The following is a 15,461-nucleotide window of genomic DNA, read 5'->3' as shown; positions in this document are numbered from 1 at the left end:
TATAAACATTAAGCACCTACAGTATGTCTCGACATGTACATCAACATAACTTAAGCATGAATGCCGTGCTCACCTGGTCAGTGGTCTGTACTGGTGAACACCGGAGGCCCTTCAGCAGCGATGGAGATGGAACACCATAGCCTGGTTGTTATTATAGTGTCAAACGATGTGTTTTCTTTCTGTTTACCTCACACATGAAGACTGCTGGGGTTGTTTACCTGCTATAGTCCAGCTGGCTACTTCTGTAAGCTTTGAGTGAGAGAGGCTTTAGAAAGGATTAAATCCCCACTCTCTCATCTCTGCTCCTGGTAACAACAGGTGTACGGGACTTACGACTGACTCAGAGTACTTGAAGATCCCCCACAATGCATTTCTTCAGCTTCTAAGGTGTCTATATACACACTATACGGAAGGCCCTATTGGCTGTCACACTGGCAGCATACCTGGCTGAATATGTACCCGTTTTAAAGGAGGAGTTCACCCAAAAAATGACTTATTTTCTATCAATTGCACACCCTATGAAGCCTTGAATCCATGGATCCTTTTTTGTTTTTGTCGCATTCCTAAGTCAATAATTTGATTCCCGTCTCCTACCGGCTAATGTATCCGGTAGGAGACACAAAGTAGATTATTTGTGTCTCCTACCGGAAATACACACGGTCATCAAATTATTGTCTTAGGAATGCCACAAAAACTAAAATAAATCCATGAAATCAAGGCTTCATGGGGTGTGTAATTGATAGAAAATAAGTAATTTTTTGGGTGAACTCCTCCTTTAACGCATTAAGACTTGGAACGCATCTGTCATTTTAGATTTGAACCATTATCTTATACTTTGGCTGTTCAAAAATAGCAGATATACGCTCATAGAGCAGCACCAGGTTCCACTTTATGAGCTTGTAGATCTATTTCTTTAGAAAAATCATGAAAATGTGTACAAATCTTTGAATATATATTTTTTTAAAGCAAACATTTGTAACTCATATGTTTGCTTCTGGAGGTCAATCTTTTTTCCCATAACCCCCCCACACCCACACACCCACACACCCCCACACACACACACACACATAATCAAACATGACCGGCAAACATCTAGAAATGTTGCAAAATGTCAGACGTATCCATTCCCAACGTAATGTTATTTAAAATACGCATATATAAATGAATCAATGGGGGTTTGGAAGTTTTTATGTATTTTCAGTTATCCAGGCTTTATGCATAATGTTTATGCCTAATAAACATAATATGCTATGTTTTAATTGCACACAACAATTTCAGCCAGAGTCCGTCGTTCATTCCCTGGAGTAAAACTGTGATATGACGGTAAAGTTGAAGTTGAATATAGTCGCTGTCAGACAAAAAAACGAGTATCTCCATATTTCAACCTTTAACCCAATAAGACCTGGAACGCATCTGTGTCACTTTAGATTTATTTGGCTATTCAAAAATAGCAGATATACAAGCTCATAGCGCGGCACTCTTGTAGATCTGCTATTTTTGAAAATTTTTGATTATTTTTTTTTAAATATTTTTTTCAAAAAACTGTTAGGATTTAGAAAACATCTTTAAGAATCGCCTCAGGTCTTAATGGGTTAAGTTTTGGACATGCAAAGTTTCCACCGACACAGCGACGATATCAACATGATTTTCCCTGCTGTAGCACGGCCTGATGGGTCAAATGAGTGAAAACGTCAACAATAAATACATCAAACAGAGGACAGAATGGCTAAACTGAGCTAGGTTGCCTTAACTGCTGCAAAGCAGCTATATTTCACCGCCGTCCGGCAGAAATCTTGTCGTTTTCATAATTGTATGTCGTTTTTTCGCCCTAAATTAATGCCCTATTTTATACTTTGTCGTACGATAGTGTCGCGCAACAGTAGTGAAAATAGCAGATGCACAAGCTTGTAAATGAGCTTTTTTTGTGCCTATGTCATGTCCAAAAATGCCAGGTTTAAAGTGGTTAAATCTGTACGTTTTATGAATATAAAACGCTAATGAAAAGTATTGACAAGAGCTTGTGACTAAATAATAACAAAATTGGATCCATTGGACACATTATTTTCTTTTCCATTTCCTGAAAAATAACGGTTTTAACCGTTACTTTTCAGACATAGAGGTTGGACATACAAGATTTGTGCCCGACAGCGATTATTAACTTTTGTATTGGTGTTGAAGGGGACTCCCTCCTATACATCTCCCCAAAGACTGTGACAAAATGAATAACGGAAAATAACTAGCTATCAAAACATCAAAACCATCAGTCAACTACTACTAATTCAAAAAACTATGAAGCAGTTTTACTAGAGGCAGACTGAAGGAAATGTTGCTCTGACATAATATGCATATTCTCACTGCCAACTTGTCATATGGTTCTTTTTCACTATGAAGGCCGGGTGACCCTGTGAAACCTGTGATGTTCTGTGGATGGTGTATGTTTTTTTTATGTCTCCAGGCCTACAAGCTCACAACACGTCCCAACGCAATGTTTTGTGACCTTGTAATTTACATTTTTCATTATTTTTTTTAGAAAAATATTTGAAAAGTATAATTCCTGATATGCGATATCCAAAATCGACTTATATCAAGCCTAACCCATGTCCAAAACTGTTACTTTTCACGATTGAAATTCAAAAATAGCAAAAGTAGCAGATCGACAAGCTCGCAACGCGTCGCTTCGCACCGCGTTGCGCGCTTGTAGATCTGATACTTTTGATACTTTTGTGTGACGGGCGTTAATTTACGGAAAAAATATGGAGATAACAAGAGGTTTCTGCCCGACAGCAACGATATAATATCGATATATTGCCCAGCCCTATGATCTGTTTTCAAAGGGGTACCTGTCGCGTCCGCCGAGCATCAATATATATGAGGACTTGGCAGTGAGAGTTGGTTCATGTCGACGTACATACAGTGTATCACTTCCTCATTCACACATCCGGTTCTGAATGGGCCAGCGCTCAGCTCTTCCCTGAGTCTCCTCCCCCTGTTTATAGTCAGGGGATATTAGCAGAACATTTTCTAATCTTGGAATAAATTCCTTACCAAAAAAAATCTTCACCAATGTGTTTGTAAAGGTGTCTAGTAACACATCTCACAAAGACTGAAATGCAGTTTCCCTAGGAGAATTTTTGACAGCTCCTTAAAGTTGGGGTACCCACCTTAACCTTGGTTAAAAAAAAATCTTTAAAAAAAATCTAAATTTAATTCTGTTTTAAGTAGCATGTGAGGGGTCAAACTAGGGTGTTTTTATGATTCTGAATCCATTGCAAGCATTTGTTTTGCACCAAAACCACTCCTTGGGCTAAAAACGGCCATAGCCATCCTTTTCCAGGTATACTTTTTGTGTAAAAAGCCCATTGAGATTGGGCCGTTTTTAGCCCAAGGAGTGGTTTTGGTGCAAAACAAATGCTTGCAATGGATTCAGAATCATAAAAACACCCTAGTTTGACCCCTCACATGCTACTTAAAACAGAATTAAATTTAGATTTTTTTTCCCCCCCTGCATGGAAATGCAGGGAAATGGTGGGTACCCCAACTTTCAGCAGCTGTCAAAAATTCTCCTAGGGAAACTGCATTTCAGTCTTTGTGAGATGTGTTACTAGACACCTTTACAAGCACATTGGTGAAGATTTTTTTTTTGTAAGGAATTTATTCCAAGATTGGAAATTCTTCTGCTAATATCCCCTGACTATTAACATGACGATGCCTCTAGAACTGCTCATCAATGCTGACATGTGTCGGATGGACCAGTCCTGAGCAGCATCTAATATCACTGAAGTTCCAAGAGTCTGTCATCTGTAAAAGGTCCAGCGGTCCCCCATGGCCGTCCTGACGCGGTCACAAGAGTCCTGGCTGCAGCGTTGCCAGATGCTGTGAGAGAAACAAGCAACCAGGTCTACGAAAACAAGCCCAAATGAAGCGACTATGGGCCACATGAGCACTTTAAACATATACATCAGCTATTTCGAAAATAGCAGATCTACAAGCTTGTTGATCTGCTATTTTCAAATAAAATCTTGGGGGGGATATTATAATAAGCAGACCTGGCAACACTGCCTGGCTGCGTTGAGCCCACTGTAGTCTCTGGAGACAGACTGACTGCTGCCTCGCACTATTTTCAGATGCTTCCGCATTTTCAGATGTCCGCCTCTCCCCCACTTCCGTTGTGTCTTTGCCAGTCACGTACATTTGTCCTATGGGAAAATCAAAATTCCAAGACCCCGAAAATCTAAGTATATCTACAGGTTGCTGCTTAGCAGAAATATGTAAATTCAAAAAATACAATTTCGTGAACGGAAATGACAAAATGATGACAGCTTCATTTGCGCCACTTTCGGGGGGGTTTTTCGGATGGCTCTTTGTAGCAGTGGACTGGTTCCCAAACGTTTTTCCTTGGAGCGCCCATTCTTAAAAAGCCGAGACCCACGCACTCACTGGTGTTTTTTCCAGACAGGTCGTTCACCACTTAAGCCCTAAATACTTCTTGTACGACGAATAGCGTAAATAGCAGATCTACAAGCTGACACCGCTTTGAGCTTAGATCTAGCTATTTCCATATTATTATTTTTTTTAGACTATTTTTGACAATACAATGACCGCTAAAAATGTGAGCTACGATTTTGTGCGACGTGTTTAACCCATTGAGACCTGAAGCCGATTCTACATGTCTCCTAAATCTCAGTATTCTGAAAAACTTATGTTTCTATATCAGTGGTGCTCAATCTTTTTCATGTCAAGGACCCCCAAAATGATATGTATTTGGCCGCGGACCCCCATCAAAATATTTTGTTCCAGGGACCCCCCAGAAGCAAAGATTTGAGTTAAAAATGTTCGCTTTAAAAATATATATATTCAAAGATTTGCACACATTTTCACGATTTTTCAAAAATAGCAGATCTACAAGCTCGTAGCGCGGCACTCGGTGCCGCGCTACGAGCTTGTAGATCTGCTATTTTTGAATAGCCCAAAGTGTAAAATAATGCTTTTTAGCTCAAATCTAAAAATGACACAGTTCCAGGTCTCAATGGGTTAAAACGTTGGGACTACCTCCAAACAGACACGGATGGGACCCTGTGATCTCCCGGGTCTCCCCCCCCCCCCCTCCCCCCTCCCTGAAGTAAAGCTGCTATGTAGCATTGTTGGCCTGTGTTAGAGAGCGCCGGTCTGGCCCGTGAGACTGAGCCCAGTGGAGATGGCCTCGTAGCCCACGGACACCAGCGTCAGCACGCCGTTCTCTATCGTCTCCTCCGCTTTGGCGCTCATCACCGTCGTCTCGGAAACGCCCAACATTGGGCCCGCGGCGGCGGCTCCATTTCCGCCGTCCAGCCGCGACTTCTTCCGATTCCTCCCCCCTCCTCCTCCTCCTCCTCGCCCTCCTTCAGTGGTGGAAAAAGTACTCAAATGTTTTACTCAAGTAAAAGTATCAATACTGCATTGTAGAAGTACTCTGTTACAAGTAAAAGTCCGGAATTCAAAATTGACTTGAGTAAAAGTACAAAAGTATTGGTATCAAAATGTACTTAAAGTACCAAAAGTAAAAGTACTAAAATGTTTGAAAATAGCCGATCTACAAGCTCACAACGCGTCGCGACGCGTTGTGAGCTTGTAGATCTGCTATTTTCAAATGGCCGAAATGTATTTAAGGCTGAAGTGTTTAATGTATGTTTTATAATGTAATCATTTATATCTGCAAAGTAACTAGTAACTAAAGTTTACAAATAATTGTAGTGGAGTAAAAGTACAATATTTGCCTCCGAGATGTAGTGGAGTAGAAGTAAAAGTATTGGAAATTGGAAATACTCAAGTAAAGTACAAATACCTCAAAATTGTACTTAAGTACAGTACTTAAGTAAATGTACTTAGTTACTTTACACCACTGCCCTCCTTTACCCTTGGACGCCATCTTCACGCCGCCGGAGGTCGTCCTGTGCAGCTTGTCGCCGCCGCCGCCGTCGTCGCAGCCGCCGGCGGGGGAGGGGCGTGGCTTGCGGTGGCGCCGGCGCACGCGCCTCATGGGCGGGCCCGGGTCGGCCGGGTCGGAGGCGGCGGCTCCGGACAGGATGCGGATCTGCCGGTCGATCACCATGGCGACCATGTCCAGGGCCACGTCCAGCATGCCCAGGCCCAGGCCGTGGGTCACGCTGTGGAACGCGCCGCTGTTGCCGGGGTCCGTGAAGCACCGCCTCATGTCCTCCAGGTGGTTCCTGACACACACACACACACACACACACACACACACACACACGCACAAACAAGTTATTGTCTTAATCACCATCTAAAGCAGTGATGCTCAACCTTTTTCATTTCAAAGACCTCCAGTTTGACATGCATTAGGCAACGGACCCCCATTTGATACAGACTCCAGTCTACACTGTTAACACATTGTGTGCCAGAGGTTTATTAAAATATTGTACTGCATATCTTCCATCCACTTACATTGATATGTTTCGTGCTGTAGAAGCCCCGACGCGGAAGTGCATGTAAACAAAGCGTGCGTGCGAGACGGCGGAGGGTCCCGACTAACGCCTGGAACAATAATATTTCTAACGCGATCCTCCATTGCAGAGTGATCGCCGTTCGAAAACGGCTCGCTTCCACCACGTTAAAAATAAATGGAGATATTAAGCTTTTAGTCAAGGAGTTAACATTGGAGCGGCCGACCGGAAGGATTTTTGACATGGATCCACATCCGGCCTCTCCTTCTCAGAGACTCCTTGGATGATCCCAAAGTTTCGTTAGAGCGCCCCACGTGGGCCCCACGTATTAAAAAAAATTGGACCAAAAACGGTCCGGACCGTTTATGGCACATGACGCATGGCTTCTCAAAAACGGTCCGGACCGTTTATGGCACTCAATGTGTTAAAGTAACTCTGAGAGTTACAGACCTGGAAATCTCAATCTAAATTACATGTTAGCCTTTGCATAAGCCTGCAAGGTCGTCGAGGCTAGGCTACGGGCTGAGGTGAAGTCTGAAGAGGTGAGTCTTCAGATTACAGCAGAAGATTGGGAGTGAGTCTGCAGATCTAACTGCAATGGGGAGTTCGTTCCACTGTTTGGGAGCCAGAAGGGAGAAGAGAGTCTGGGACGTGTGGAGCGTTGTCCCGGATGTTTAAGGAAAGGTTCTGAATGATAGCTACGTACTCTATATGACACATAGGCATGGTTTCAGAGCGACCACAGCCCTACTGACCTCCATTATAGTCCATCCATTAAAGTCACATATTTCAAAAAGTATAAAAGATATAATGAAGAAACTACTGGAGGAATCTCACAAGAAATGTGGCGCTGTTCAGTAGATCAGTTCTGGACCCTCTGATAGCTAGAGTCCACTAGTGCCACGGCAAAAAAAAATGTTGGTGAATTTTGTAGGCCGAATATAAAACAGCTTTAACCCATTAACTGCCAGAGGTATTTTCATATTTTTTTTAGCCAGTGCCAGAGTTTTTCCATTGAAAAAAATAAAGTACTCAGGAGCCAAAATACAGCATTTTTAAGTTTTAAGTTAACAAGGAAGTGGATAGGAGTCTAGATCTTTGACTAATCATATCTCCTTGGTCTTTGGGTGAAATTGGGAAAAAAAATAATATATATATATTTTCTTTTTTTTTTCTTTTCACTTCACGTAGATGGCACGTGGCGGCTTTAAATAGGTTCGCGTAGATCTACGTGATTGGCAGTGAATCAGTTAAAAGCAACAGGACTAACATTATCAGTCAGACATACTTGGTTTCAATGATCTTGGACCAGTGTTGGACAGTGTTTGTCTCTGGGATGAGCTGCTTGGCCATGGTGCCGTAGTCCACGTAGTCATGAGCAAAGTCCTTCATGTCAGCACACAGCGCCTTGGTGTCTCCTGCAAGAACACGATACAATTTAAGTGAACTAACTCACTTCCCAATTAAAACCTGGCGACCGATATATGGGTCATTATTTTGAGTTTTACTGATGACATCTGTATCGGCAATTATATTTTTACCTGTTCATTGCATAGAATAAATGTCCTCAAATACAAACTGTAATCAAAATGTACGTTTTTTTCAAATTAGAAGGTTTTGCACTTAAATATCAGTCGAAACATCTGTAATCTGTATTCTGGGACCCTCCCAAATGGGGATCAGCATCAGACCCCCTTACAAGAACAAGGGCGGCCATAGCTGAGTGGTTAGTGAGCCCGCCTGGGAAGCCAGAGCCCTGGTTGTCCCAGGTACGGGACAGATGCCAGGCCATCAATGTGTCGATGTGTGTCCCTGAGCAAGACTCCTAACTGAGCGCTGCACAATGGCTGCTCACTGCTCCTACAGTGATTACAGGATGGGTAATTCAGTGTTGATTTCGTCGACTAAAACTATGACGAAAAATGTTGGTCGACTACCTTTTTTCACTGACGAAAACTAAATAAAAACTAAATAAAAACTAAGCTATGATGACTAAAACTAAGACTAAATATGTTGACAATATCATCATCAACAAATAAAAACTAGACTAAGATGTTAGTGAGAGACTAGTGGAGAAGAGATCCAGTAGAACTAAAAGACGAGTCATTTTATGTTTGGTTGTGCTCAGGTGTTGCGCTCTGAACATAGCTGATCTACAAGCTCACAACGTGTTGCAGCGCGACGCGTTGTGAGCTTGTAGATCAGCTATTTTCAGCATGCAGTGTACAATGCAGTGTAAAAAGTGTATAATCAGCCATTACGACACCATCAAGGCACCGCAAAAATACTTTTTAGTCGACTAAATCAACTGTAGAGTTTGTTGACTATATTCTTATGATATTTAGTCGACTAAAAATTTACAAAAACTAAAACATTTCAGATGACTAAAATATGACTAAAACTGAATCCAAATTTGCTGTCAAAATAAACACTGGGTAAATGCAGAGGACAAATTTCACGTACTGTATGTGCAAATACACGGTGACAAAAAAAACCTCCCCAAGGAGTGGGGAACCTTTATTACTATTATTATGAGGAAACTAAAACATAAAGACACATGGGTGTATATACTGTATACATAATATATATATGCATAATATACCTTCAGTGAGTTTGGAGAAGGAGGAGGAGACGGCGGTGGTGGTGCTGGGCGTCAGACCCAGGACGTTCAGGGACTCCAGCAGGGTCTTCTTGCTGGCCGGACCCCTGCTGACGCGCGTGTAGGCGGCCAGCGAGCGCAGGGACATCTTCTCAGGGCTCTGCAGCCGCCGCTTGATCTCGTCGTACGAGATCAGGTACTTCCCTGTAGGGGGTGTGTGAAGGTTTCATCGATTTTAAGCGATTATAAAACATTTAAGTGAAATGTTTTCACAAAGTGTGCGTCTACTACCAGACATCACCTTATTAGGCCTGTCACAATTATTACATAATCGTCTAATCGCAATTATTTGAGATAATCGCAATTATTTTTGCATAATTTTCATAATCGTTTCCATGTTGGAAAATGTTAATACTTGACTTAATACACCGCAAAAATACATTTTAGTCGACTAAATCAACTGTAGATTTTGTTGACTATATTCTTATGATACTTAGTCGACTAAAAATGTACAAAAACTAAAACATTTCAGATGAATAAAACATGACTAAAACTAAATCCAAATTTGCTGTCAAAATAATGTTAAAATTAAAATTATAGTTGTGACATTGTAATTAGTGCTGCACGATTCTTGCTCAAATGTGAATCACGATTTTCCTCCATAAGAATTGAGATCACGATTCTCACACGATTCTCACACGATTCTCACACAATTCTCACACAATTCTCTTGTAAATATAAAAATATTAAGCAAAAATCGAGATCGCAATCTTTTTTCGATTAATCGTGCAGCACTAATTGTAATGTGATTCAAATGTTTGTTATCAGGGCATCCTTGAAAAAGAGAGCTTGCTCTCAATGGGTTTCCCTGAATAAACAAAGGAAAAAGAAAGAAAGAAAGAATACGTTTTCAAATACTTTAAAAAAAAAAGCAGAAATAGCTGATCTACAAGCTTACAGCACGTCACTTTGTGACGTGTTGTAAGCTTGTAGATCAACTATTTCTGTTTAAAGAAAAAAAAAAAAATATATATATATATATATATATATATATATATCTTTGTATATGTAAGTTATTTGTCATATATCTGCCCTGTGCAATGTTTGATCACGATGCAAGGCAAACACAATTTGTATTCATACGTTCCGACTTCCAATGCCAAAAGCACAATTAAATTGTTAATCGCTATTATTTGTGTGACAATTAATCGTCAACTTAAATTTGTAATCGTGACAGCCCCTACACCTTATCAAAAAGGCTATTTAAAGTACCTTTGTGTGTTAACACACCTGAAACTGACCTTCTCCTTTTGCATGTGTGAAAGGATAACACCGAAAAATGTCCCGACATTTTTCCAGGGTTTTTCCATGTGAAAACCATATTACTGTATTGTCCTGCTCAGTGGCCTTATGGTTAGAGTGTCCGCCCTGAGATTGGGAGGTTCAGGGTTCGATTCCCTGGGCCAGGTCATACCAAAGAAACACTATAGAAATGGGACCCAATGCACTCAGCATCAAAGGGTTGAATTGCACCATACTGGTGTCATGTCCAGCAGGGGGCGTACAGTACTTGTACATCAAGCTGCCTCACACTACAGCAGGGCTACTCAACTTAAGATGGCTCAGGGGCCACTCAGCAAAATACCAAAAGTCCAAGGGGCCGCCATAAAAATGACGGTCCTATTTTGGATTTTTCGATTTTGTAACACACAAGAAAATGTACATTTTGACATCATATTCTTTTCACTGTACCAGTTTATTTTGTGTTGTGTGTATGTCCAGTGGCAGACACCTATCCTGGGCGCGCGGCAAAGCCGCGCGGCCGGAAAAACTTGGGGGTCAAACCCCCCCAAAAACCCGAAATGCATAGAAAACTATGCATTATACCTGTAACAATTGACGCACCTGTATGTCTGTCTGTTTGTTTTTGAAAAATGTTTTAGCAACCCATATATTTGAACGGAAATGTATATTTTTATCCTGTGCTTAAAAAAAAATATATATATATATATATATATATATATTTTTTTTTTGACCATGAGGGGGCCGCCAAGACGCTGCGATCGGGCCGCATGCGGCCCGCGGGCCGCGGGTTGAGTAGCGCTGCACTACAGCAACAGGAGAGAGGCTCCTGCCCCTATGGGCCTCATGGCTCGGCCCTTATGGGCCTCATGGCTCGGCCCATTCAATCCGGGAAAGCATCCGTCTGTGTCATTTTACATTTTAACACTTACGAGCCTTGGAGCCCTTCATGTTGGGGTCCAGCAGAGAGGACACCTCAGCGAAGGGCATGTGGGTGACCTGCAGGGGGTGTGACGATGGGCTCAGGGCGGGCATCATGTCCTCCTCCTCCTCCATGGTGTCTGTGGTCTGCTGCACCGGACCCGAGTCTACCTGTCACCATCATGACAATGTTAGTGACATTGGTTCTTAAAGTGGGGACCCCCTGGGGTTCTTGGGGGGGTACCAGGGGGTCCCCGGCAAAATGTGTTAACACATTCCCTGCCATTGATGGAGATCTCTGTAATTTTTCACACAGAACCAGGAGATAACGTGATCCAAAGATGTACTGCTCCATTCACTTCCTGGTTAAAGTATTTGGGAAATATTCGGCATCTCGGCTCCTGTGTTTTACTATGTATTTATGGCGAAACATGCTATTTTCAACGGCGTATGACAAGCGAACGGGAGGTCGCAAAGACATTTTTTTCCCCCCACGGAAGCAGAGTGAAACCCTCCGTGATTAGAAACCATCAGGGGATCGATCATACTGGAGATAAATATTATGTGGTTCTTGAAAGATTAGTCAGAATGCTTAAAAATACTGGCAGAAGCTACAGCCTGCTTTAGAAAACCCCTGGCAGTGAATGTGTTCATATAGCATCAACAATAATTTTAACCACTTTAACCTTTTAAACTTTGGCTATTCAAAAATAGCAGATCTACAAGCTCATAGCGCGGCACCAAGTGCCGCGCCATGAGCTTGTAGATCGGCTTTTTTTTTTTTTATCTTTATAATTTGTGCAAATGTTTGAATATATATATATTTTAAGCAAACATTTATAACTCAAATCTTTGCTTCAAGGGAGTCCCTGGAACAAAATATTCTGAGATGCGGGCCAAATACATAATCATTTTGGGGGTCATTGACATGAAAAACTTTGAGAACCACTTTGTTAGTGGACCAATAGTTCTCAAACAAATAATTGTGATTAATGATTTAATTGAGTTTTTCATGTTGAATGTTAGAACATATAAATGAAAAATACTGTTTCTGTTTCCCTTTTAGGCTTTGTAAACAACAATTGCAAATGGCAGAACCGATAAAAACAACTAAATATACAAAAGAATGACCGGTGCCAATAATCTAAATATGGACATCATATGGTCAAAACAGGCAATACATTTCATAATTGAATACTTTTAAATTCTTTCCAAAAAAAAGCAGGAGCAGCCAATCTACACGCTCACTTGAGCTTGTACGTAGATTGGCTATTTTTCAACAGATAAATGTATAGGATTCTGATGATTATCTCAAATTATTGGGATTACCTGAAATAACTGCATTTATCTCAAGTAACTGCGATCATGTGATTGTGCACCGATAGAGACAGTGCTATACCTGCATGTGTGACTCCATGTGAGGAGGCATGTGGCTCTGGACGTGAGAGTGGGTCTGGGACATGACCTCCGACCCCACCATCTGATCCTGTAGCTGGTGTCCGTGGGGCAGCACCATGGTGTGGTCAGACAAGCCTTGCAGCGTCATGCCCACCTGTAGGGGGTGCAATTGTTAACCAAACTAATTAGTTTCATCGATTATAAAATAAATTAGCGATAATATTTTTTTTTATAGAAATAGCCGATCTACAAGCTCTCAAACAGTCTGTGTGTGTGTGTGTGTGTGTGTGCATCTGTGTCATTTTAAGATTTATTTGGCTATTCAAAAATAGCAGATATACAAGCTCATAGTGCGGCACTGAGTGCCACACTATGAGCTTGTAGATCTGCTATTTTTGTAAATGTAAATAATTGAAATAGCTAATCTTCATAAAACATTTTTTAAAGTGATATACTGTAGTTATAGCAGTGACTGAGATGTAGTGGAGTAGAAAGTTCTGGAAATTGGAAATACTCTAGTATAGTAAAAATACGTCAAGGTACAGTACTTGAGTAAATGTAATTAGTTACTTTACACCACTGTTCTATAATGTAATTATTTAACCACCCACACACATTACCAGGTATTGTTTAACTTCAAATTATTCTACTTAAAATGGTTTATAATAATAATAATAATAATAATAATAATTATTATTATTATTATTATTATTATTATTACTAGACCATACCCGGTGAAGTGCGCAGGCAAAAGTAGTTGCAAACGTGGGGTTATTGCACGTCCTACATACATACATACATACATACATACATACATACATACATACACACACACACAAAAAATATATATATATATATATACCCACACACACACACACACACACACACACACACACACAATATATATATGTATATATATATATTCTGTCATTCATTGTACTTATATTATAATGAATTGATTACTACAGCAAAAATAATTATACAACACTGTTATTACAACTTGTAAAACTATTATTTCAACTTAACAACAACAATATAATTATGTGCACTTAAAGGGTGCACATTCAACAGTGGAGAATGCATGGGCGTCCTTAACAAATAAACGCTCTCCACCATTCGTTGCGTTCCGGGGCGACCGTGTTTAGGGGCGAGACAATTAGGCGCAGATTGCTCACCCCAGACCGTTCGGTGCGAGCCGGGGCGACCGTGTTTAGGGGCGAGATTGTGAAACGGCCGCATCGTTAGCTTGTACAGATTTTCGGAGTCGGCATGGTGTAATGGCTAGATGAGATTAACTTTTGTGTCTCTGGTGGAGAGATTTACGTAAACGCGACGTGCTACCACCTTTGCACGAAAGGATTGCAGTGCAACACACTCTCTCTCTCTCACACACACACACACACACACACACACACACACACACACACACACACACACACACACACACACACACACACACACACACACACACACACACACACACACACACACACACACACACACACACACACACACACACACACACAGCTCTCTCTCTCTCTCCCCCTCCCCCTCTTTTCTGTCTGTCTCTCCCCCTCCCTCCGCCCCTCTGTCCCCCCTCTCTCTCTCTCCAGCCAGCATAAGCATGGCGAGATTGTCTGATTGAGACTGTCTTTGACATAAAAATGCGAATAAACAGCTGAGATTGTAACTTGGGCGAAGCACGTTCAACACACACACACGCGCGCGACCCGTTGCGAGCGCTCACACACATGCGGTACATTCTCATGCGGCCACACACACACACACACACACACACACACACACAACGGTACATCCCGGCCAGAGCTGTCCCCCATCGCGAACACACATACGCGGCCGTCGCGCGAACACAAATAATGTACATTTTGACACGTGCAAACATCCGTGCGGTTTGGAATCTACCATTAGTTTTGGGATACGATTTCTACAAAAGGGTAAACAGCGGAGCCTTGGTGGACGTTCCACCGATTCTGGATGAGAACGACATAGAACCTCATCTCGGAGCTGTATAGTGGAGTGAGAGGTTCTTTATGGAGCTTGGTTGAAGGTTGTGTTGTGGCCGCGTCGTGGAGGCACAGAACACACAGAAACACCCGCGCATATACAGATCTACAGTAACAGCGGGAGCCGTCCCCAACACACACACACACACACACACACACACACACACACACACACACACACACACACACACACACACACACACACACACACACACACACACACACACACACACACACACACACACACACACACACACACACACACACACACACACACACACACACACACACACACCACTTGGGGGAAGCACGTTCTGTGAGTGCAACAGTGTAATGCTGTGGGGCTGTATGAGAATGTTTTCTTCGAAATGTGGCTCTCTGGCGAGAGTGGGTGGGGTCTATGGTGTAGAAGCACGGTGTTGCCATGTTGTTCTATTGTAAGCGGTTTAGGGGCCATATTGGTGGTAGTGTGTTTTGGCGTTGGTTGTGAAAGTGCAGGTTGGTGTGGGGACGCGTTGTGAGCTTGTTGATCGGCTGTTTTCCAAGAGGCAAGGTATATGTGTGAAAGCGCTGCGTTTGGCCTTCTTTTCATAGACCTTGTTGCTTGTAGGGTTCGTTTCGTTTGGCCTTGTTTTCATAGACCTTGCTGCTTGTTTCGCGTGCGAAACCTGGCAACGACACATGCGCAGTTTGGGGCACAGACGACCCAAGACACCAAGACACCAAGACCGACAGAGGTTACTCAAATTATATGTAGGATTATTATTATTATTATTATTA

The 15,461-nt window shown here is 41.9% G+C and overlaps 1 protein-coding gene across 1 annotated transcript in view; it reads right to left on the bottom strand.

The window, feature by feature from the left end:
- Positions 1–1,544: 1,544 nt before the first annotated feature.
- The window catches only part of LOC308104701 (uncharacterized protein), a 17,470-nt gene continuing 3,553 nt past the window's right edge, over positions 1,545–15,461 (bottom strand). Inside the window, exons 3-10 of the mRNA XM_080455201.1 lie at positions 12,659–12,811; positions 11,271–11,430; positions 9,040–9,240; positions 7,726–7,855; positions 5,893–6,206; positions 5,047–5,378; positions 2,184–4,650; positions 1,545–1,731 (exon numbers count right to left, since the gene is read on the bottom strand). Coding sequence (XP_080311327.1) covers positions 5,152–5,378; positions 5,893–6,206; positions 7,726–7,855; positions 9,040–9,240; positions 11,271–11,430; positions 12,659–12,811 — 1,185 coding nt within the window. The 3' untranslated portion in view covers positions 1,545–1,731; positions 2,184–4,650; positions 5,047–5,151. The remainder of the gene's footprint in view (positions 1,732–2,183; positions 4,651–5,046; positions 5,379–5,892; positions 6,207–7,725; positions 7,856–9,039; positions 9,241–11,270; positions 11,431–12,658; positions 12,812–15,461) is intronic.

Source organism: Gymnoscopelus braueri (assembly GCF_963280865.1).
Source record: "Gymnoscopelus braueri genome assembly, chromosome: 17".
Lineage (NCBI taxonomy): Eukaryota > Metazoa > Chordata > Actinopteri > Myctophiformes > Myctophidae > Gymnoscopelus > Gymnoscopelus braueri.
The sequence above is the reverse complement of the archived record's forward strand: the minus strand, read 5'-3'. Positions and strand labels throughout refer to the sequence as shown.